The 25,569-nt window shown below is 41.8% G+C and overlaps 2 protein-coding genes across 4 annotated transcripts in view; one reads left to right on the plus strand and one right to left on the minus strand.

The window, feature by feature from the left end:
- The window catches only part of PRPF18 (pre-mRNA processing factor 18), a 128,376-nt gene that overhangs the window by 46,542 nt on the left and 56,265 nt on the right, over positions 1-25,569 (plus strand). The gene's annotated exons all lie outside the window — the stretch shown is intronic.
- The window catches only part of BEND7 (BEN domain containing 7), a 52,962-nt gene that overhangs the window by 5,872 nt on the left and 21,521 nt on the right, over positions 1-25,569 (minus strand). For all 3 annotated transcript variants that reach the window (XM_081927838.1, XM_081927837.1, XM_081927839.1), the window contains 4 exons: positions 21,260-21,382; positions 20,434-20,699; positions 9,128-9,353; positions 2,694-2,813 (listed from right to left, as the gene is read on the minus strand). In XM_081927838.1, coding sequence (XP_081783964.1) covers positions 2,694-2,813; positions 9,128-9,353; positions 20,434-20,699; positions 21,260-21,382 — 735 coding nt within the window. The remainder of the gene's footprint in view (positions 1-2,693; positions 2,814-9,127; positions 9,354-20,433; positions 20,700-21,259; positions 21,383-25,569) is intronic.

Raw genomic sequence — 25,569 nt, forward strand, 5'->3', positions numbered from 1 at the left:
GTCTTGCGAGGCACCACTGTACTACACGAACGCATCAAAACCCCTACAAATTAGAAGCATTTTAAGAACTTAGGGAATTCAAAGGAAGAGCTGCTCCATAAGACAATAACTAGTTCTCTTCAGAAGGTGACTGATGAATATCCAGTTCTCTGAAAAGAAGGTATAAATAAGGCCAAATGTGATAGTTTGCTCTAAAGCTCTCACAGGGGCAACTCCATATACTACATGAATAGCTTTGCAAGTCTCATGGTTGATAGTCATATTGCTTCATACACATATAAAGATTTTTGCTGTATTGTCTGCCTTATGCAGACAATTTCATGATCTAAGCAGGTTTCATGAATAGGCATGTTAGCTCTATACCCACAAGGATGAAATTCTGTCTCCGCCTAAGCAGCATTTAAACACACCTCACATTTTTTACATTGGAAGCAATCACATCTTTTTAGGCCAACAGCAATTGTGCCAGAGTTTCACTGAACTTCCCATCAAGCAAAATGAGTGCTCCCAACCCTAAACTGACTGAAGGACTACACTCAAGGGCAGAGCCTTGCATACAGAAGTTCAATCCCTGGTTCCTAGAGTTAAATTGGTCCTGGGGAGCAGACGTTAGAAAGAGCTCTCTACCTGAGCCCTGGGACAGCCACTTTCAGTCACAGAGAACAATACTGGGCTACACACGCTAATGAACTGACTTTGTATCAGACAATTTCATATGCTCAAAAAGCAGTGTACATTAATGTCCACTTTAGCTTGGGAAAGGGACCATAAATCAATGTTGCTTTATTTTATGGTTTTAGGTTGTTTCATGGAGAAGTAATATTGGGCAGTGATTTTTACTGCATTATTGTACTTAATATAATAATAAGAATTTATTATTTATACCCCGCCCAACTGTTATTGGTACTTTTTAAATATTGTGTGCCTCTTTGGGTATTTTTAAGAATGAAAGCAAAACTAAAACAAAACTAAAAACCTGTATTCTCAGTGGATACCGTGTTATATAAAATTACTTTTTGTGATTCTTACCAAAGGGGTGTTCAGCATACAAATTAAACTCACTGAGTACAATGGACTTAGGTAATATTCTGATCTGCATATATGTGCAAGAACCATGAGCCCCACTCCCTTGGGATATTAAAGTAGAGGTCTGGTTTTGTTTTTTTAATGGTGCAGCAGTGATGAAAACTTTGTGATGTTTAACACAAAACAGAAGCTATACAGTTGATGTTAAATGTCAAATTTTATGGCAGATTATTTTCACCTCAAAAAGTCACAAGATCATTTGAGTAAATGTTGCAGTTAGAAGTTGATTTCTGGGATCATGCACAGAGCAAATGGTGAAATAGGTCTCGATCACCCAGAGCAGGGGTCTGCAACCTTTAAGACAAAAAGAGCCACTTGGACCCGTTTCTGAAGGAAAAAAAACTGGGAGCCGCAAAACTCGCCATTATAAAAATAACTTTTTTGTCACTTTTTTATTATTTCTTTGTTTGACCCCTCAGAATTACTCCTCCTCATAGAAATAAACGTTAAATTAACAAGTTACCTTCTCCCCTTCAAAACAGTGACCAGCGTACATGCCCCTTACAATGTGGCGGGCGGGAAGGTGACGTCGGGACGGTGCGTGACTAACACACGCACCGCCCCCATGCGTCACAGCCAGTACAGCGCCCGCCACAATGGGGAGTGTCAGGGCGCACAATGCGCCTCCTCCCCTTTTTAGTATCCACCCCGGAGCCGCAGCAAAGGTGTAAAAGAGCCACATGTGGCTCCAGAGCCGCGGGTTGCAGACCCCTGACCCAGAGGATTCTATAGCCCTCATGTTACATGCATGTAAGGCACTCATGGCTTCCAGCTGGAGTGGGGCCTTGTTCCTTGCCCTGGTGTCATCTTGCCAAGCTATCACTGCCCTTTGGTGTTCTCATTACGTGCTGCTGGTGTGTTCAAGCAGCTACTTATGATCTGGGGCTCCCTTTCAGATGGCAACATATGGTTGGAGGGTGCAGCTAGCATAGCAATGTTCTGGCTTGAAACCATGTCCGTTCCAAACACAAGTAATGAATGAATAGGGCTTAAATTCTAACCACATCAACTCACAGATCCATTGAAAGTGATAGAATAGCTCAAGGAAATATAAAAGCAGTGAAAACGAGGAAGCTGTGCCACCAGCTCTTCACCAACCAGAACAAGTTGGAGGATGTCAAGCCCATAAAGCTGACACACAAAAATAAAGCTGAGGAAGGAGAAACACGTGCCTCCCCTATCCTGCCTTACAGTAGCTAGAACATGCTTAAAGAGAACCATGCTGAACCTAATCACTCTAATGCAACAGTTAAAAAAAGGATACAGGTGAGGAGTAACACCAGTTGTCTCAGTGAATCACCTGAGGTCTGTAACATCAAGCGCTGGCTTGCATGTGTGAAAACAGCCACAGATCAAACTCCACAAACAGCTTTCATGCCATCGTAAGACACAAAACATTTCAACGGAGGTGACTCGGATATTCAACTCTGAGTCATAATGACTAGTTGAGTGACAAGACTAAGAAATGGCCTGAATCAGCCCTTAGGAGCAGTGTCCTTCCTCAGTAATTCTTAAAGGCTGGGTTCAGGCTGCTCACTGTCATACTGTTTGTCTTGCCACCTTGCTATCTTCATTCAATCTGCTTTCTACCTCTAACCCTTCCTTACCTGAGCCTCTTTTTAACCGTCTTCTTGCCAGTTTGATTTGATCCTGAAGAATCTGTACCCAGTCTCTTGGGCCAGGTAGTTTATCCACATGGTTTGCAGTGCAGTATTTTTCTGTGAACACTAAAAACAGAAGGTCAAATAATCTCTTTACCAAAAGGTTGAAAAAGATGGAAAACTGCAAGCCAAGGTTTAAGTAACCAGACACAAGAAAAGCAAACTCACAACAACATTCTACATTTTATATAAAATGTGAGAACTGGATGTTTACATTTTTGTAACTTAAAATCTCCATGACTGAGCAAAGTCAGCATGTAAATTTATTCTTCCCAAACGATTTTCCAAGTGCAGGAAGATACTAACATGGGAGACCTTCAAACAAACTAACTTGCAATGTAAGCTTGGACTGTAGCTGTTTGAAAGCACTCAAATATCCAAGAGATTTTGCATATATTAGGGAAGATCCGGTAAGCTAAGCACTCTGCGAAGGTTTACCATGTTGAAAAACATTAGCAGAAGATGGCATTGACATTCCAGAAATATTCACTAGAAAGATCAGTCTCCAGACATTTAAAGAGAACACCACAAAACATTGCCTTGGAATCTCCGGAACAAAGTGACACACGAAACTATGAAATCTGAAAACACAGTGGCAACATGCACATAAAATGTTACTCAGATGAAGTGGAACAAGCCAAACCAAAGCGTTGGGCTTACACACCTCTCCCCACACTTACTCTCCCCATGCAGTCAGGAAGAAGACTTCTGAAAAAAATTATTTCATTTTTTGATAATTCTGTTGTGAACCAGAGATCATGGTTCATGACAAACATATTATTTAAACAAGCTAGCTTTATAACCCATGGCTTGAATGTAATGCCAAGCTAGGCTCTCTGGTTCACATGCAATACTAAGCCAGGATTCCATAAAAGTGAAACTAAACCCAGCAGAAGCCCTTTTTCTGGCTGCGGTGGGAAATGGACAGGGCAGCATGTGAGGCAGATGCTTTTGCTTGGGCTCCTTCCAGCTCAACCCATGTACCATTAAACCACTGTTCAGCATTACATGCAAATCTGACCAACATTTGGCTTTGATTTTATAAAACAGAATTAACAAGGATAAACCTTTCGTGCACATTTCAAGCTACATTTCATCTACACATCAGTGCTTTTTATGAGCATATATTTGACAACACTGCTTCCTCATGAAACAAAATCTTGACACATCATTTTTTTAAAAGTTTTTTAAAAAAATTACAAAAGGGAAAAAGGAGGTATAGATCATCTGTCTTAGTTTTCTGTGAAAGATTCCAAATATATAATCAGGTATCTTTATAATAACATTTTAAATGACTGTCTGAGTTCACTATTTATATGCCTTATTGCTCTCGGGCTGTTTAACCAGAATGGTCAGGAGTTGGGAGTATGAGGAAGTAAAGAAAACAGGAAATATTTCAGTGTTGTTAGGGAACTGGTGACCTTTAACCTGAGAGACTGCCTCAGGTGCTCCATTATACAACAGCAGCAGCTTTGAATGGAGGATGAATGTCAGCTGTGATATCACCAGGCAAATGACCAATCAGCTCCTTTCGCTGCCCTACTTGCATGTTTCATGCTGCCAACCTCAATTCCTCCACTGTACTTCCTGATTAAAGAAATAGAGTATATACAAGAAATAGAGCAAAAAATGGAGCCACACAGGCCTCTGACATGGCCCCAACGATGAGCTAAAACAGCCAGGACTCACCCCAGTGGTCAGCCAGGCTGGGCAGCAGCCAAGGACCGCAGGGTCTTAGAAGGCTCCTTCCCTGCCCTCTCCACCAGACCCCTGGGTGCTTTTCAGTGACAGGCAGCAGTGCTGCTTTTGAACAGGAGCAAAGATCAGCTCTGATCTGTGATGGCCAATCTTCATTTAATATTCCCAAAATGTAACACTCTGCCCTGTAGAGCTATGAAATCCATTGATTTCACAGATCTGTACCTATACTTCAGTTAGGAAATCTATAGCTTTCATTGATAGGCAACATTGCATTTTGGGCAACTTAAAGGGGGGGGGCACCAGGGATGAAAGCTGATATTCGCTCCCATTCAAAAGTGCCACCACACATCCACAACTGAAGTGTGACTAGGGGCCCAACAATCGGCTGACAGTCAGACCTTGTGAAGCCAGGGGCACGGAGCTTTTGCACTGTGGGCTTCACAAATACCAGGCTACCAAGTCCTGTTGATGAGGGACCTCTGTCCTGAAGACACTGTGCACAACACTTCACAGGTGCCACCAATCAGCTGATTAGTGCTACCTGCAAAGCCCCTGTTGGATCAGCCACATGTTTATCCATCCCATTATAGGTCAAGTGGGTGTGGCTTGGCCCAAACCGTCTCATGGGCCAAATGGGCCAAAAAACCCACAAAAAACCCACAAACAAATGGGGAGGCCTGGTGGGTCTAAAGAGGCCTGTGGGCTGGAGGTTCCCCACTGCAGTTTTAGCTCAAAATCTATTTGGGGGGCAGGCAAGTTGGGGAAAGCTGGGCTAAAGCTTTCCAGGACTGAATAAGCAAAAGACACGAGAGCCAGGTAAAGCTGAGGCAACAGAGGCCACAGTCCAGGCAGAGAAATACAGGGGCTGTGGGGGGAAATGTATAGCAAAGCCAGCTTGGGAAAGTACCCAAACCACACACTCTGCTACAAGCCCATCTTTAAGGCTTCATTTCTGTAAACATTCTCATCCTTTGATGGCCATCACTCTACTATTAAAAATACCAGATGTAAAGGAGGAAAAAATACTCTGAATTTTTCTTTGCTTAACAGTGCACATTTCTAAAGTGCGAGAGAACAACCATCATTGATATAAAACTACCTCAGCAGAGTAAACATTTTTCTTTACACTCTTAACTGATTTATTGAGCAGAGCCAAAAGTATTGATTACAGAACATCTGAAAGGGCTACAGAGGAACCCAGTGGCAATGATGCAAAGAAGATCTTTTCATTCTTAGTGCGATCTTACACTGGCTGAGCCACCACAAGGGATAAATGGGCCCACAGTATCCGGCAGAACGTGCAAATGGAGCCAGGCAGAGTTAAGTTCCACAGGGTGCCATCCCTTGTGTTTGCTTCTGGGAGAGGAACCCCCGTCCAGCATATCCAAGTCCTCAATGCAGCATCCCTTGGGTGATACCATAAAGACAATATAAAGAGAGCCCTCTTATTATAAACAGTGCCTAGCACTACCACTCTAGATACTATCAGCTGCTGGTTGTAACTGAAAATGATCAGTATTTGAGAACTGCCTTAGGTTAGGGCATTGATGGGGAACTTATGGCACTACAGACGCTGCTGAACTCCACCTTTGATCAGTTTCAACCAGTAAGACCAATGATCTGGGAACAATAGAAGTTGTAGTCCAGGAACAACTGGTGAGCCATAGACCTCAGATTTCTGAAGTAGCAGGCTGGTGCTGACAAAGCCCCTGAAGCTAAACGGACCCATATTGATACCAGCAGATTAAAATGGCTATGCTTAAGTGTGCAGGATAAAACACAATACAAACAAATGAAGGAGTTGGCCTGACTGGCAGCATATACGCAAGCTGCCTCCCCATTTTCAGTGCTCATTTCAAGTTCTGTCTTACAAGTCAAAAGCAACAGCTAATGTCAGATTAATAACTAGGCTAAATATGATGTGGAGTGGGACTCCAGTTAGATTTGGACTCACACACAAGTGTAGTTGCCGGGAGATTGTGTTCAATCAGACACATCCTAGTTCCTAATTTTTTTATCCACCTCTCTGAACAAGGAGAGCAGCAGCCACAACCCCTGCTATACAAACCAAACTGGGCTTGCTTGTCCCACTTGCATGGCAAGGGATGGGTGCCTGACTCCATAGCTGTTTGTAGGAATGGCCCCAGACAGAGGAAGACATACAGGTGAAAGAGCTATTTGGCTCCAGAATGTGAACCAGCAAACCTCCCTCTACCTTTCCATTCCACACAGAGCTATCATAGCCAGCAACATGTTTGGCTAGGGTATCTTGTTTGTTTTTTTATTTATCAAAATGTATGCACCACTCAATCAAAAGAAACATTTTAAGCTGTTAACATAAAATCTTGCAGCAACATCACCTCTGCATCCCAATGCACTAAGAATGTTGTAGGTGAAATAATTAATTTGTAGTTGGAAATTTCAAAGAAATGGGGGCCAGAGAATACAACTCTTTAAAATACATGGCGTGCTTCCCAATATCTACATTTAAAACCAATATTTTATTTCATTGACCCTCTTGACCCGCAATAGCATCTTACCATCCCTATCTTTATGATAATTATTATATTTAATAATTTCATTTCTCACAAAAGATCATCATACGCAGTTGCATAATGAGCTTTCTTCAATGCTGATCTGTAAGCACCACATCAAAAAGGTTCAGTTAATTTCAAGTTTCAAACTATATTATGAAGCATCATGTCTTTCTTGGTTGAAAGAGTGGATAAAATTAGAAAACACAGAATTGTTAGATTTGGAAGGGTTCGATAACAGATTTGGATGGCACGCTTATTTATGGTGTGAGAAGAAGAAAAACCATAAAGGTTTTGAAAACTACATCTTCCAGAGATCTTTAATTGAAATATGGGATAGGTATAAAAACCTATTAGAACCAAGAGTCCCACACTGGTTATGTCCGTTAGTAAAGAAAATCAATATGAGAGGGAATTGGATTACATATGGTGAGTTGATAGCAAAAGAAGGAGGAAAATGGAAAATGAAACCTTATGAACAAGTAAAAAAGTATGTATATGATTGGTTGCATTATTTTCAAGTAAATGAAATGTTTAAAAAGGATTTTAGAGAGAATGGATATGTTGAAAAAGATTCAAAATTTCAAATAGAAATAATAAATAATGATTGTAAAATTTTATCAAAAATGTACAAAATGTTGTTGGAATGGCATACGAAGGATGAGGAAGTCAAGTCGGTTATGATACATTGGGCTAGAGACTTTGGATATAATATACAACTAGATGATTGGGCAAAAGTATGGAAGGAAAATATGAAATTTACAGCATGTACTGCGTTAAAGGAAAACGTTATGAAAATGATATATAGATGGTATATTACACCGGTCAAATTAGCGAAAATGTATAAAACTTGTAATAAGTGTTGGAAATGTAAAGAAAAAGAAGGGACATTTTACCATATGTGGTGGGAATGTAAGAAGGTGAAGGGTTTCTGGGAGAGGATATATAATGAACTGAAAAAGATGTTGAAATATACTTTTGTAAAGAAACCGGAAGCTTTTCTGTTAGGAATAGTAGGAAATGAAATAAATAGAAAAGATTGTAAACTTTTCCAATATGCAGTTACAGCGGCGAGAATATTAATGGCCCAAAGATGGAAACAGGAGGAATGACCGACCCTGGAAGAATGGAGAATGAAAATGATGGACTATGCAGAATTGGATAAACTAACTGGGAAGATTAGATATCAACGAGACCATAAGTTCATCGAGGACTGGGGAAAATTTGTAGAGTATCTGAAAAATATATGTGATGAGCAAACAACGCTCGTGGGATTTCAAGCTCTGTGAAAGTTTGAGGAGTATTGTAAAAAAGAAAATAAGATTGGGAAGGTATATAAAAAGGCAGTATTAAATTTAGGAAATGCGTAACTAAAAATTAATTACGGATGATTGGCAGATAAGCTGGAGGAAGTCCATAAGAGATAATTTGTGATAAACTTTTGATATGGTATTATATGTATATTGTATTGAAAACTAATAAAAATTATTTTTTTTTTAAAAAAGGTTCAGTTAAGACCGAGGCCCAGTGAAAACAAGCATCTTGTTGTGCAGTAAAATATACACTGAACTATTTTAAACTGTAGGTTGGAAAGACCATGTCTGAATGATTCCCCCATTTCAAAAAAAAGCATCCTGGCATGGGTCGTCACATATTACATTAAATAAGTGTAGAATCTTTATACTTGTGTATACCAACAACTGAGCTGTACATTTGTAACATTTTTCACATGTAACATTCAATGAATGTGCAGTCCATGTACTCATGTACACAGTAGTTGAGATGTACAAATCAGCAAGTGTACAGCCTTTCACACAAGCCCTTGCACATGCCTTGTACTACCAGTTTGGAGATGTGTTCAGTGTTAACATGGGAACAAGTCTTAAATGTCAGTAGTGATACGTGTGCAAATCTTTATTCCTCAACCTACAATCTGAAATGATGTAGTCCCAGAACAGTTTGACCATGCAAAAGGTTGTTGATTCAGATCAGATATCAGGAACACATAGCCAAGGCAGGCTTGCAGATGAGCTTGAGAAATTTGTAAAGATCACCAATGTTTTTAGCAACGCCCAAAACGTGATACAGCATAACCACTAGATTATATTATAAAAGCACATTTTTTAAAAAGAAAGAGAACAATACCTTTTATTGCACCCACAATATTTTGGTCTAGTCCTTTTCGGTTGTCATTGAGACCTCTTTTCCTCTTGCCATTGGGTAAAGAGTTGGCCAAGGTCTTGTCATCAAAAAATGCACACACCAGCTTTCGAAACAGCAGACTTCCTGAACGAGTGTAATTTGCTAATATAGAGTCCAGTTGTGATTTCGGCATAAAGACGTCAAAGCCTTCAGCAAGTTGCACTTCTGGCTACCAAAAGAATATCAATGCTTTATTAGCACCTTTTTCATAACTATTTTGTCAACAAATGACATCCAAGGAAAACATGCTCGCATCAACACACATACTAGACTTTTATGACACCAGAATAGACACTGAAATAAAATAGACATTGAAATCAAAATTATCAACTGAGTATAACAAAATGCACATCAAAACCTGCTCTGTCCATTATCTTTACGAAATTATAATTACTAGAACAGGGGGAAATCCCAAGGAGCTAGTTACCTGGATGTTAATTAATTTAATGCTGGCAACTGCAATTATGAAATATTTATTCAGTACAGCAGCAGCTTTGAATAATTGGATACTGCCCATTAGGAATTTGAACTAAAATTACTATGGCTACAATCCTGCACTCACTGTTAAATGTTTAATCCCACCATAATAAACTGTTGTAATCACATTACTTGAAATCTAAGCAATATAAGGAAACAAAAGTCAGAGTATAAGAACAAAAATACTTATTTGTTGCTCAACACCTATTTTGTCCAAAAGCTGCATGCCACTTGCCTCTGGGAACTTCAAGAGCAGGACATGAAGGTTTCATTTAAATATTATGACTAACAGTCATTGATCAACTTATCCTCTGTTTATTTGGTGAATCCCCCTTCAAAGCTATTTCAGCTTGTGCCTTTCATCACACCTTATGTCATATATTGATGACATGTTGCATGAAAAAGCCCTTCTATTTATCTTTGACTCCCAACTGTAAATTCAGCTTAAGAACTTGCAATAACTGGCACTAGGACAAGATCTGATTCTGGAATCAATTTTTATTAGTGAAAACAAGTACCGTATTTTTTGCTCTATAAGACTCACTTTTTCCCTCCTAAAAAAGTAAGGGGAAATGTGTGTGCATCTTATGGAGCGAATGCAGGCTGTGCAGCTATCCCAGAAGCCAGAACAGCAAGAGGCTGCACAGCGATCCCACTTGCTGTTCTGGCTTCTGAGATTCAGAATATTTTTTTTCTTGTTTTCCTCCTCCAAAAACTAGGTGCGTCTTATGGTCTGGTGCGTCTTATAGAGCGAAAAATACGGTAAATTGTTTTACAAAGTGGCGTTCTAATTTATTAATTTAGGAATAGCGGTTTTTAAAATTACCCACAGCAGCTTACGAGAACTTCTTGAATTGCCACCTTTCAGAGTAAGACAAAATGATTCTACTTATTCTACTCTGCATTGTACAACTTTACAGTGCAACATTTTGCATCCGCTGCTAGTTAATAGTCAAGCTTTGGTGACCGTATGGAGATTTTCAAAGTGCAGAAAAGGTGGACAAGTTTAAGCAAGCAAGTAGATATTAGCACATACTAATCAGATTGCAACCAGAAGTTCTCAAGGTGAGAATGACAGGTGCTTGGCACCATATATAGAACTTTGATTAGAAACAATGTCCTGCGAGTTAGTTGATCTCATCAGCGTCCCTTTTGTCAAGGAAATAATCATAGGGCTTTTTCTTTGTTTTATTATCACAATAGTGTTGTTGTTATTGTTTTTAAAAAATAAGCTTAGAAAGGGATAACCTAAGTTCTAAAAAAGCCTGTGAATCAGTATGAAGCATGGGCATGCAAAGTACTGGGGAAATGATTTTTTAAGAAACAGTGAATAAAAGATGTGAATTGCCTCCAGCCGTGTCCCTTTCTGCTCATGGAAAGGCCTGTGGTCCAGCAGAGTCTTCCGCAAATGGAGGACAAAAGGAGGACTTTAGCTGATATTCCCTTCCCTCTGCATCTCTTTGCACATCCCACCCCACAAGAACTGCACCAGAGGCTTAGGGAGACCTGTGGAAACAGCATGAAGTGGCAAGGAGGTTGGTTGGAGAAAGGGGAATTTGCTGGAGCAAAAAGGCTTCCATGAGCAGAGGGACATACTGTAATGGAATACAACCCATGATGTTTATTTCTAGAATCCTCACTATAATACCCAAGTGACATTTCTTTTCCTAAAATTAAGTTTAAAAAGAAACAAATCTAGCAAAGTTAGTATACTGAGGCTACAGAAACCCCACACCATATCTTTAAACAAATGAATGACATTTTTCAGATTTTGCTTATTTTTGTAATACAGAACAATGGGCTCAAAATCTATTGGTATATATCAATTCCCATTCTCTCACACAGCTGCAAATCCTGCATTATTAATCAAACTTTTTTTCAACAAAAATGTCTTTACAATTTAGTGTGGTCTGCTCACTATTCCTACTTATGGCCCCAAACCCTACATAATTTATTGGTGTATATCTTAAGTAAAAGCCGAATTCCTGCTCAAACCCACATCAAACCCGACTTTGGAAAGGCAACATCAGGGCTGGGTGTGTGTGTGTCAAATGTTGCTGATGACTACCCTGCTTTAAGCCAAGGACATAATTATTCCCATCTTATCTGGATATAACTCTAAGAACTGTTCCCTTCAGGGTTCTGCTTCCACTCTTTTTCCACTTGTATTCCTGCTTCTCTGTCTCCAGCCAACCAGTTACTGGACTCCCAGTGCCTTAACTCTCCTAGCAGCAGATGTCTTTCAATAGCCCCCTGGTTCCCTCGGGTTAAACCCGGTCAACTACATACAATTTCTCCTCGACCTTGCGGGTCTTGCGGGAGCTTTCTGTCCCAGCCCTACTGACCTTTCCTTGTCTTCACAGGCAGTCTCCCGCCCTCATTTAGTAGTTAGGGGACTTGCAAGCAACAGACACGAACCAGTTTTTAGCTTATTATGTGCAACCATTTTAAGGCCATGATTCTGCCGCGCCACAGTGGAGCTCTTCCAGGACGAGCTGTGCTTTCCCCCTTTTGTAGCCAGCAATGAAAACATTGCACTTGTGTAGATAAAGCCCCTGTTAGCTCTCACATATTCTCCTGACATAACTCTAAATGATTTCTCCCTGTAAAAGCCAAATATTTCAATAATCTCAGCCAGTTTATCAGTAGCCAATTTAACCAACTGAGGGGGAATGATTTTTTGTACATTTGAGAATTTGGTTGGAAACAAAAGGAGTTATTTCAATATCCATCCTGCCATATTTTTAGACCTTTAAGTGGGCGACAGCAGTTTAACACAAGCAGACTAAAATATAATTTAGCAAGCTGGAATAATCTTGTGTGGTATACTTAGATAATAATAATGTTTTTTAGAAAAGGATGGTGCAATTACTAAGACCCAGCATGGGTTTCTCAAAAATAAGTCATGCCAGACAAATCTCATTTCTTTCTTTTTTTGTTTTGTTGGAATTACAAGCTTGGTGGATCAGAGAAATGCTGTGGAAATAGTTTATCTTGATTTCAGTAAGGCTTTTGACAAAGTTCCCCATTATATTCTTGCGAGGAAGCTGGTAAACTGTGGGTTGAATGAGGTAACTGTTAGGTGGATGTGTAGCTGATTGACTGACGGAACCTTGTCATCCTGGAAAAAAGGGACAAGTGGGGTGCTGCAGGGTTCAACGTCTTTATAAACAACTTGGATGAAGGAATTGAGGGGATGCTCATCAAATTTGCAGATGACACCTAACTGGGAGGGGTAGCTAATGCTGCAAAAGAAAAAATCAGGATTCAAGATGACCTTAACAGATAGAACTGGTCCCAAGCTAACAAAATGAATTTCAGTAGGGACAAACATACGGTTCTGCACTTAGGCAGGATGAACCAGATGCACAAATATAGGATGGGGGGGCATCTGGCTTACTAGCAGTACATGTGAAAAGGATCTAGGCGCCTTAGTGGACCACAAGTTGAACATGAGTCCACAGTGTGATGCAGCAGCAAAAAAAAAAAAAAAAAAGAGCTAATGCTATTCTAGGCTGCCTCAGCAGAAGTCTAGTGTCCAGATCAAGGAAAGTAATAATACCACTCTATTCTGGCTTGGTCAGACCACACCTGGAATACTGTGTCCAATTCTGAGCACCACAATTTAAGAAAGATGTTGACAAGCTGGAAGGTGTGCAGAGGAGGGAGACCGAGATGGTCAAGGGTCTGGAAACGAAGCCTTATGAGGAACAATGGAAGGAAATGGGTATGCTTAGTTTGGAAAAGAGAACACTAATTGAAATATGATAAAGGAAAGTAAAGGGACCCCTGACCATTACGTCCAGTCGTGACCGACTCTGGGGTTGCGCGCTCATCTCGCTCTATAGGCCGAGGGAGCCGGCGTTTGTCCGCAGACAGCTTCCAGGTCATGATAGCCATCTTCAAATATTTCAAGGGCTGTCACATGGAAGAGGGAACAAGCTGTTTTTCTCCTGCTCTGGAGGGGAGGACACAAACCAATGGCTTCAAGTTACAAGGAAGGAGATCCTGACTAAACATCAGGAAGAACTTTCTGGCAGTAAGAGCTGTTCAACAGTGAAACTGTCTCCCTTGGGAGGTTGTGGACTCTCCTTCATTGGAGGCTTTTAAGCAGAGGTTGGATGGTCTTGGGGGCTTTAGCTGAGATTCCTGAATTGCGCAGGGTTACACTGGATGACCCTTGGGGGTCCTTTTCAATTCTACAATTCTATACCTAGGTTATCTATTCTGATTGCATTTCATATCCTCAGATGAACTTTATTTTTCAAAATAAAAAATTCCACACTAAAAAAACTGCCACACGGCAGAGTGCTCTTGGTCACACAAAGTTGGAAAAAATATGCTCTTGTCCTCAGAGCAGCTGTCTTCACACATTGTTTCCAGCACTTAATAATAAAGGTAGAGAGGTATCTTGAAATGTGTGCCACATTTTGTTTGGATTAGAGCTTCACGGCTGATTTGTATGAGTTCCCTTGAGAAATCTTTCCTTTCAAATTGATTGATATTAGCTGTGCATTAACAACAAGAGATGCTCATTGCAAGTTCCCAGTGACCAGGCTATTACACAAGAACCACAATAATCATGGAAAAAGCATGACCCTGGATCTACCTATTAGAAAACCAATATCCCTGTATTGCAAAAGGTAGAAATATGTTTAACAGGGACTCTTCACAGGCAATCCCTAGTCTCAATTAGAGATGCAATTAATGTGTTTTGTACATTTGTGTGTGTGTGTTTTATAAATGAATCAGTCTGTATCCTAATCACATATTTTGAGGGGGGGGGGAATGCTGATTTATTCCAGATTCCTTCAGTAGCAAATTATCCTTCAATTGCACGCAATCAGTACCCAATTGAGCTTCACATGGACATTTCCAAGTATGATTTATAGCCAAATAGAGTTTGTTAACATAAGATAATCAAGGCAATGGTGTACATGATTAAACACAAATGAAAGAATTGCCAAAACTTTTGTTTTGCTAAAATTAGCAAGCAGCAAATTAGATTTAGTCCAAGCATTTCTGAATATTTTAATTGATTAAAACAGAACTCTTTTGCCAAATCTATACAAATTATTTGCTTTGCATGGAAAACAAATAGAATGTTTACTTAGAAGTAGGGCACTCAGTTGCTTTAGTCACAAAGGTAGATAGCATTTTTCAGCAATCCTATGCCCAGTTCCCAGTGAACTGAGAATAATATCCACTGAACATACTGGGGCTTACCAGTGACGCAGTGTAGGTTGCCAGCAACCAGGGCAGGCTAAGTATTGTGCACCCTGAAAAGCAGTGGTGGTGGTGGTGTCAGACACCTGCCAGCCCCGGAGGCAGCTCCTGGGTTTGTCTCATGCCTCTGTCCAAAGACCATACCAGGATGGGCTTCTGAAAGCATGGAGGATGGCCAGAGCCTTGCCCTTCGCTTTGCCCAGAAAAGCAGAGGGATCTCCGGAGAAGGGAAAAGGCCGCTGCGCCCTCCACTTTGGAGGTCAAAACTCCCTCCAGCAGTGCTTGTGGGAAGGTGGCCACCAGGTGCCACCTTGTTCCCAGGCTGGGGTGCCTGCAAGGCCACTTGGCTGAGAGCCCCGGTCTAAGGAGGTCACTCCCCAGAACGGAAGAGGCATGCACGGCCCTCCCCTGCTGCCACCAGCTCTCCTCTCCTACCTGCCCCCCCCCAGGAGCACGTTCACCTGCAGCCTCTTGAAGTTCTTGCTGGCCAGCTCCTTGAGGGCACAGAGCAACGAGGCAGGAGCAAGCATGGTGTTATGATCTCAGTTCACCAGCCCCTCTGAGCTGCCCCCACCAGCTTTGAGCGTGGAAGCTCCTCTCCTCTCCCTGCCCCTATTGCCCGCTGGATCTGGGCTTAGGAGGAGAGCGCTGCCACACGAGGCGCCTCACGGCCATCCTCCTGGCTGGCTTCGCTCGGCACGACTCAGGGCAGGGTGTTCCGTTGGGTCTTCCATGCCTCTGGCCACCAGTGAGCCCAGTTCAGTCGTAGCCAAGCCCACCTGGGCACTCCAGCCTTAAAGGAGGGCCATCAATTTCCTGGGAAATTTTTACACACATGCCCAAATGCACCCAGGGCCACCACCCACTTGCCTCCTCCCTGGGGATTACTTCTGCACAGGTTGTTCCATTATTTAATTAGAGTAAATTTAACATGTAATTCATGTTGTATCTACCTCCATTGAAAGAATCCAAAACCAGTATTGGGGTAAAATGTACACCAAGACAGCCAAACAACCTAGTTATGGGATATTGTTTGTATGGTTAAATTCACAAATATGATGAGAACCAGAGAAGGCAGAGTGTATTTATAAAATGTAAGGTACAAACCTACACAATAACATATTTTGTCCAACCACAGTTTTTTAAAAACAGAAATATATATATATATATATATATATATATATATATATATATATATGCAGGTTTTGGTGTCCTCGGGTGTCTTCCCGTGTAAAAGTTGGGGTGTCTAGGCGACGTTTCGACGAGGTCTCACTCGTCATCTTCAGGCTGGTGCTTTCGGCTTCTTGTTACTGGAACAGAGCAGGATCTCAGTGTTTGAGTTCCTATAAATACTGTTGAGGGGGTGTGGTGTATAGCCTCCAATGTTCTGGGCAGAGAGGAAGTTCCCAGGCTAGTGTGCCTTTTCTTCTTTTGTTCCTTAATTACTTGAGGGATATCTTGAGTGATTTCTTGAGTGATATCCTGAGTACCACTTAGGTGGGTCATTAGGTGTGGATTAGTTGCTAAAGTCTTTGTGTCTTGACCTCTTGAACTTTGTGAAGAGTTTTTCTGAGAAGATGGCTGTACTGCACTTAGTTGTGCTCTGGCTTGGCTTCTTGTATAGGGGCGAGCTGTGGTTTTGTGGCCTGTGTCAGCCAGATCTGTGTAGGGATTGCAGGGGGGTGCAGCATCCGGAGGTGCCACCATGGTTTGGCTACTGGATGGTGTCTGTAATTTATCTGTGGAGAGGGTCTGGGTTTGGGTCTGGTGTGGTTGATTGGTGATGGCGTTCTGTGTGCCTCTGGATCTGGTGTCAGTTTTTGTGGGGAGGGCTAATTTCCAGATGTCTGGCAAGCGGGATGTGTCGTCACGCTTGTTCATGTTGTGAGGGTGTTTCTCTATCTCGATGGCTTCCATGATTATTCTCTTGTGGTGATGTTCCATGTTAAAGAGCAATTTGGAATCTGCAAAATTAATTTCGTGTCCTGTTTCTTTCATGTCAAGACACAAAGACTTTAGCAACTAATCCACACCTAATGACCCACCTAAGTGGTACTCAGGATATCACTCAAGAAATCACTCAAGATATCCCTCAAGTAATTAAGGAACAAAAGAAGAAAAGGCACACTAGCCTGGGAACTTCCTCTCTGCCCAGAACATTGGAGGCTATACACCACACCCCCTCAACAGTATTTATAGGAACTCAAACACTGAGATCCTGCTCTGTTCCAGTAACAAGAAGCCGAAAGCACCAGCCTGAAGATGACGAGTGAGACCTCGTCGAAACGTCGCCTAGACACCCCAACTTTTACACGGGAAGACACCCGAGGACACCAAAACCTGCATTCCTGTACCCGTGAAAATCTACGAAAGCATATATATATATATATAGTGCCATTAACAGACAAGTCCCAGGCAAGCTGGCTATACAGACTCAGCCCAGGGTTTGATCAGCTCTAGATTTAGGTGTAACAGGAAGTGATGTCTTTTGGAATGTTCATGCCATGGAGGGCTGTTCAGGTTCCCAATAATATAGGCATTTCAGCAGGCAATGCCCACATTCCTTTAATTTAAAAGGAAAGCATTGGCCACCATGTGGAGAGCATGTGGTCATATGCATCTACACCCAGTGCTATTAGTCTACAAAAAGAGGTGCCTGCCAGAGCTCACCATGGACCTCTCCCGTGTTCTGTTAAGAAGGCAATGGTGCCCACCTGAGAGGTGCTGGAGCTGAACTCAGGGGGCCGGGTTCCTGCCTGCACCTTCAGTTTTATAATAATAATATTGATCTGTCTTTCAAGGCTATTCTAAGGCTTGGGATCACTAAGGCACTGTATACAAAGGCATTCAATTCTCTAAAAAGCAATTTCTATATCATAATTACTTAATATTTTGCATACGTAGGCTTCCCCTTTCATTAAAATTGAAAGATTTGAAATGGAAAGATTACTTAATTCAGCTTTGAAGGTTACCCTATAGACATATCAATAGTTGTAATTGTGGATAATTCACATAATGTAGTTAACATGTATTTAATATAAATTGGACAAGTGGAGCCTGCAACAAAATGTTGCAGTGTGAAGTGGTCCAGCCATTCCATTCACCCCAGCTGAAAATTAATGAGAGATGTAAACTCAGGCTTCCAACCTGATCCTATGCATGTTTACTCTTATGTAAATCCCACTGACAGAGGGGATTCATATAAGTGTATAAAGAACTGAAACATGATCCCATACTCAGAAATTCTCCAGAGTTCACCAAGGTCAGTTCCCAAGCTAGCGCCCAAAGGAATGCAAGCTTCATTCACGGTTTTAGTTTTCAGTCCTTTGCCAAAGACTACAGAATGAGGGTCGTGACTAGGTGAGAATATGAACTCAAATCTCACCAGTCTCTTTCTAAATGGCATTCTCTCCCCCCAGAGATAGAAGATTCACCCAATGCCCTTCAGAGCAACTTCCAAGTTTTGTTGTTGTTTTTTAATTATATTGTGGTTAAAGATGTAAAGCATGAACATTTTAAAATAATTAGCCCAAGGCTTGATGAATCATTCTGTAAAAATAAATAAATAAATCCAGCATTAATTACTACTCTGCCTGAATTCACTCACTGAGCAATGAGACACTGCTTAAAAATGTAGCCACTCTAGAAACCCCAAACAAAAAACCAAACCTTGAACCTGTATGTTCAAAACATGGAAAACTGATGGGCAATCTGAAAACAGGTCAAAATAATAAAATCACTTACAAAACTGAAAGAGAAGTTTTGAATCCTTTCCTTGCACAGTCATTTCTGGCTGTAATTATAATTACATACAAGAACCACAGAAAAGCATTTAACCAGTTGCTATGTATCATTACATAGAGTCTGTCGGATGACACACTAATCTAATTACCGGTGTAGCTCACATCTGTGTAACTGAATTATCATGACTGCTCTTTTTTATTATTAGTTTGCACTTCTAGAAAGGTACAATATTATCTACAGAATTTCTTTCATTTATGATCATTGATACGGAATTTAATTATGTTCTCTGAGCTTGCTGTACTTAGGAAATTGGAAACTGTCTTCTCAAAATTAAAAAGGTACGTTGAAGAAATTAATGATCAGCTTACTCATCAGTGAACTTTTCAGCCATCATTTGCTTGAAGCTCAAACAAAGCCAACCAGCCACCCTCTTGCTCTCCTGATATTCATTCTACAAAGATCTAATTCAAAAGGAGAAAATGCCAAGTGTGCCCTTTTGAAATCCTGGCTCTAGATTTTGACATTTACAATTTCAGCCCCGATACTTCAAGTCTACCTTCACATGTAAGCTTTCTTTGTGCCACGAGAGAGTATAAAATTGGGCAGATCAGTCTTATGGTTAGGATTAACCACCAGTGGCCCAACTAGTGATTTGCACAAGTTCAACTCACAAGTGAATGCACTTCTGGTCAGCAGATAGGAAATCTCTCACTTCTCTTTATGGTTAAAAGGGTTCTGCACAGCCTTGTGACGTTGCTTCCACAGGACAGTTCTTACTAACAGATTATAACCATTAACACGGACAGAAAAAAGTGACATCGCGTTAGCTTTCCACTTGTTCTAGCATTACCTATGGCGGGGTAGGGCAGAACAAGCTATTCTAGTGCTACAAGTGAGAATGAATACATTTCATACAAAGTCCTCACCCTTGTCATCTTTGTCACAAAGACCCTTGTGAGATACATCAAATTAACCAACCCATGCGAGGCTTTGATTCTATAACATCATCCCTGGTTTTACCTTGGCAACTGCAATAATGCTAACAAAACTCATCTTCTGTAGCAAGCCTCTTGCTTACTTGTCCCCCCAAACTGAATCCAAGTAAACACCTCTGCATCTCTCCCTTCAGCCCACTGACCTTATGCACGTACACTGGTGACACGGCATAAATAATAACAGCAGCTACTTAACTTGTGCACTTTTTCCTAATGCCAACTGTGCTAATCTGATTAAAGAGGAATGAGAAGTCAGTTTTTAAGATCTGCGGATAACTGAGAAGACTTTTGTAACTCGTGCATGCCCCTTCCCCGAAACCCTGATTTCTTCACTTTCTTGAGGAGGAGGGGATATCATTATCTTAGTACTTTAGCACCAACTCTTAGATTCCCTCAGACTCATGTACAGTGCAGCTGCAAAACCAAAAAATAATTCCTTCAATTGTCCCATGGCTAAATGCTTCCCAATATGCTTGTGAACAAATGAACAAGGCCTATTCAATGCTAGGCTCAACAGAAATGTTTTAGGAATGATTCCCTCAGGGGCAAACTAGTACAAAACATGAAACAGGAACTGGACAATCACATGGATTTGTTAGTATATAGTGTGTGCATACAGATCTTTCCTGAAAACATAAAGTATGTGGATGGTCAGCCCTTATGTTGCAACCTGCAGATGTAGAAAAGATCCCACGGGAAACCGACATTACGGCCTAATCCTAAGACTTACTACACTACCAACAACACCTGTGACATGAGGTTTGCACTCTTAACAGGGTCTGTTCTGCCAGCACCTGGTCAACTTACATCTGAAGATGAAGATTCGAGGACAATGCCAAATCCTGAAACCTGTGACTCCAACTTTGAGGATGATTCAGCAGCTTCCACACTAGAACTTTCAGAGTTTGCTGATAGCTTTTTTTCATTCTCTGCAGTGCTGGGCTTTTTATTCACAGTAAGGGGTTCAATAGTCTTTGGAGGTATTTTTTTCTTTTTATTTCTCTTTCTTGAAAGTGTTGATTTCTGTGTGCAAACCAGGGGAACTGGGGGCGGTTGTCTGTTCTGAGCAGCAACTGAAGAAAGAAAAACTTGTGAGTACACTTCCAAACGTGTATCAAAGATGACAGTTACCACAGCCCAGACTCCTGACCAGTTCCCACCCTCTTATCAGAACCAACTGCTTGAACCTACAGCTGTGGGCGGAGCACTCTCTTTGGAGCTGTCAGCTGGGGAAGCTGCTATGGGGAACATGGCATAACGCAAAAATCATGCTGACACTGAGATCATACCCACACTCAACACCCTGTTGCTGTTGTTGTCTAATAACCACAGGAACATTCCTCAGTACTGTACCAGGAAAAATATACAACTTGGCCACAACACTCTTATTTCATGGAAATCGCTTAGATGTTGCCCGCACATTTTGCCCCATAAGTTTTTTTCTAGGAGGGCTAGAGACTCACTTTTTTCAAAAAGGAAAGCTCAGAGTACCTGTGGGCACTGGGTTGGCAACCCCTGATCCATACCATCTGGGCAGCAGTCTTTCTTTAAGACCTATGCTTTCATGAAAAGGCACAGTCTGTCTGCAGACTGAAAATTATACCTTAATAGTTGAAAAGACAGACTATCATACCTGCTTGGATCTGCATTATCTTTCTCATGGTTTTAAGCTCCTGAAGAATGGCTTGCAATGCTGGCTGGCAATTACAAGTACAACAATTTGAGCCAGAGGAAGTATTAGCCACCGGAATTTCTCCTGAAGAAAAAAGGGAAATTAAAACAGTGATGCAGGGCAAGAATGTCTTCACAGGGTTTTAATGCTGTCTGATACATGCTGTTAGGAAATTGAAACCTAAAATTAAAATCTCCACCGTGAGGTGGTGGCGGCGGCGGCAGGGGTGTGCTTTGCCATTCCCCTCTCCACCCAAATAATGTTCCATGGTATAGTGAAGTCTGCACAAAACAGCAAACACAATGTAAGCTCACAGCAGGCCTCCTTATTGTCAAACTAGTTCATGGTGGATAACAAGAGCACTGAAGCTCATTACAGAAACAGTTGCTCTATCATGCGCGGAACAACCCAGAAAGGCCCTTCCTCCATATGACAATACCCCTAAAAAGAATGAGATGGCTGTGTAATAAGTTATTTAATAAAGAACTAACAAGTCTAAAATGGATTGAACGCTGCTTGTTGCTTCACAGTATTAAAAATTAAAAGAACAGAGTCCTCCATCATCGATTTCCATGAACAGAGAAGTTCTATGAAGGCAGAAAATATCCACAGCTTTCGCTTTCATTGTGACGGTGAACTCCTACTTCCCAGTTTCTTTTCAAGTATTGCTGTTGAAGGTTGTCAACCATCTCTGTACTACTGCACTTCATACTGTCTCCAGCATGTGTTTGTTAATTTATATTTGATATATAAGCTGCTTCCCAACTCAAGTCTGAAAGCTTCCTGCACTTGATTTCAGGAGGCACAGGAACACAGAAGGCAGCCTTGTACAGAGTCAGGCCATTGGCCTCCCTAGTTCAGTACTGTCTACACGGACTGGCAGAGGCTTTCCAGGGTTTCAGCCCAAACTGGAGGTGCCAGGAATTGAACCTGGAACCTTTAAAACAGAAAGTATGTGCATTCCCATGGCTCCTGGCTGCTGAGAAACGGAGACCTTGCCACCCTGGGCTCAGGTATCAATTTCTGTATTTAAAAACAAGGGTCTTTTCAGATGTTTCCAGCACAACTAATGTCAGTTGCTACATGAAGTCCAGGTAAAATGACTACGGAGAAAGCATTTCCATGATGGGGCCAATATAACAGGTCAGTGGCAGGGACCTTATCACGCCAGGCAGGGTCCTACTTAGGTCTGTGAGGCCGTTTCCCCCAAGCCATGCCCACTTGACCCACACCTAACAGCATTATGTGGCATCAAGAGTGGAGCAAGTAAAGATGTGTCTGGGATCGGCTACCCTAGAGAGCTGCACGTTGGGGGCTTCCAAGTGCAGTGGATGGGGCTGCTGACAGCACACATTAAAGCTCTCAGCGTTGAACAGCTGACAGCAATGAGCAAAAGCCCTCTGAATGCTTGCAGGCACAGTGTGGCTCCAAACCACCTGCCATGGGCCTTCCAAGGGCCTTGCTCTCAGCGCTGATCAGCTGATCGATGCTGAAAGCACACCCCTTGTTATTACATATGAACGGTGGCACAGGAATATTTTAATAAACAATGCCCTTTTTCATTAACACAAAGGGTTGCACAATAAAAGAATGGAAAAACCAAAAACAGCCTAAATGTATATTTTAGCAGGAAAGAAGCATTTGTCATCCGCCTCTTTCCTACGCCCTCTCCCTGAGAGGTTCGGAAGGTGACAACATGAGAACGGGCCTTTTCTGTGGTGGTCCCCCATCTGTGGAACGCTCTCCCCAGAGAGGCTGGCTGGGCACCATCATTATATGTCTTTAGGCGGCAGGTGAAAACATTCAGCTTTACCCAAACATTTGGCCATTAAATAATTTATGGCCTGTTAAATTGAGGGACTGTTATTATTATGCTGCATAAATTATGTTTTCAATGTTGTATAGTGCCCTGAGATCTTTGGATAAAGGGCGGTGTCAGGGTTTCAGGGAAAGAAGGGCAGATGGGGGAGGAGACAGAGAGCGAGGGGGAAGAATCCCAGAGAGACGAGGAGGAGGATGACAATGACCAAAGGTCGTCCGTGAGTCTGTCCAGTGAGTCAGAGGACTCCCAAAAGGGAGCCCCCCTGGTCAGACCAAGGGGACCCCAAGGGGGAAGCAATCAGGAGCAGGGGAGCGAGAGGAGAGCCCCCAGTGAGAGTGGGAGATCGGAGCCGGTTTCTCCGCCGGAACGGAGTGAAGGGGGTGGAGTTACCAGTGTGTCAGAGGGAGCAGAGCAAGAAGGAGACAGGGGGAGGAGATCGGAGCAGGACGCTCTGCCGGAAGGGGCAGAGAGTAGCACCGGGAGCAGTGTAGCGGTCGAGAGAAAGGTCAGGAGCAACGTACGCGCGCCAAGTTCAAATGTGGAGGCGCGCGGAAGTGAGGAGAGCCCTGGGGAGGAGCCCGGCCCCAAAGCAAGAAGGAGGGGGGCAGAGGCGTCAGAGGATTCAGCCTCGGGCGAGTCCCGGCGGGGGGGGAACCCCGGGGGGCAGAAAGACCCTGCGGAAAAGGAAGGAGAGGAAGAGGTGGTCCAGCACAAGCCTCTTAAACTGGTGTAGGGGCGGTACGGATTCAGAGGGGACTTCAGCGATCTAATGTTACAGACGTGGAGCCACGGAGATGGAATGTAAAAGGAGCAATGATCTTCAATAAAGACTTTTGTAAATAAACTGGATTGGACTTGGGTCTCTTGTGAGCTGGGACCAACGGGTGGCTCTGACAGGCGGTATATTGATCAAATAGATAAATAAATAAAACAAAACTAGTCCCAGATACCTTAGGAAGGATCTTCAGAGCCAAAGCTACCTTTCACAAGGCAATGGAAAGAAAAGTATGCAGCTAAGCATGCATCTATCTAGCAAGGAGTTCCACAAGACTGGGGGGGGAGGCCTTGTTTGAACATGCAGGTTGTCAGAGAGAAAACACCAGGATAACCACAAATCCTCAACAGGGCACTGAACTTGTATGAGCATGTTTTAGTATATAGCCTCCTGTTCAAGAACTATTAATTCCATTGGCTTTGCACGTTACTAGTTCCCAGTTCATTTTGCTGCAGAGTCTTTATATATCCTAACTGTCTGTACAGCAAGGTTTAATCAAACAATATAAAACAAATATTATTAGGGCTATGAAACAGAGCACTATAAGGGGAAAAACCTGTCTTTTTCAGCTATTAAAAATAATATTTTAAAACAGAGTCTGTCTGTGTTGTGTGTCTTAAGAGAACAAAGCTTAGCAAATAAATATTATTTTATGAATTTGTCCCTTTCCTCTTCTAAGTTTTTAATATTCTGATGAATATCATGATAAAATTTTGACAAAGCAAACCTTGGAATAAATTCATGCTCATCTTTTCTGCTACAAATATAATGCATTACTAATGAGGTCTGCAGGTACTGAAGCCCCATTTGAAAACCAAAAGGTCTGTTTTCCTACTGAGGCATGGGGGATTTACATTATAATTCCCATTAGCATTGACAGAAATTACCCATGTAAATCTACCCTGTGTACAGTAAATGGAAAAAAGAGACCACCAATATTTCAAATCAAAAGCACGGCTCTGCTAACTTCATGCATATTTATGGAGTTTTTTTAAAAAAAACCAAAAAGCATTTCCATCATTTTTCTTCAAATCAACAAGAGTAAAACAGAACACTTTACAGAATGTTCTTATTCAATGTTCAAAGCATCACCTAAAGAATAAAAGCACATTTGTCTGTTTATTAAATTTAACAATTTTTTAAAAATTCATTTCTCACTTTTTAAGAAGACTACTTGTAGTGGCGAATCTTAAGAACCACCTCTTGCTTTGCTCCTCCCTCTATATTATGGAAGGAAGCCAATGTGAATTATTTTGGCCTGCACAGCAGCCCAACAGCAGGAGCAATATAAAAAAAAATCAAGGCTATGTTTTTCTCTCTTCGCAGATGCCTTTCAGACAGAAAAGTCAATATGTGAGTACCACAACTGTATTCCCAATATTCATATGGAAAATATCATAGCAAGCCTAGTAGCACCTTTAAAAACAAAAGAAGCCAAAAGCAGCTGCCAGTTTCTCTGGCTCAACTAACAAAAGCCGTCTCCATGAAACAGATTGCCCACAGCCTGGAACAGGGCTCCTCAAACTTCTTTGGCCTGCTGCTCCCTTTTAAGAAACAAAATTACTCCGTGCCCCCTGGAAATCTACCTTCTTTTAAGTGAACAAACAGAAATATGAATTCTTTTATGTATCTATACAGTGGTGCCTCGCAAGACGAAATTAATCCGTTCTGCGA

The sequence above is a fragment of the Podarcis melisellensis genome, assembly GCF_964234715.1.
Source record: "Podarcis melisellensis genome assembly, chromosome: 10".
In the NCBI taxonomy this organism is placed as follows: domain Eukaryota; kingdom Metazoa; phylum Chordata; class Lepidosauria; order Squamata; family Lacertidae; genus Podarcis; species Podarcis melisellensis.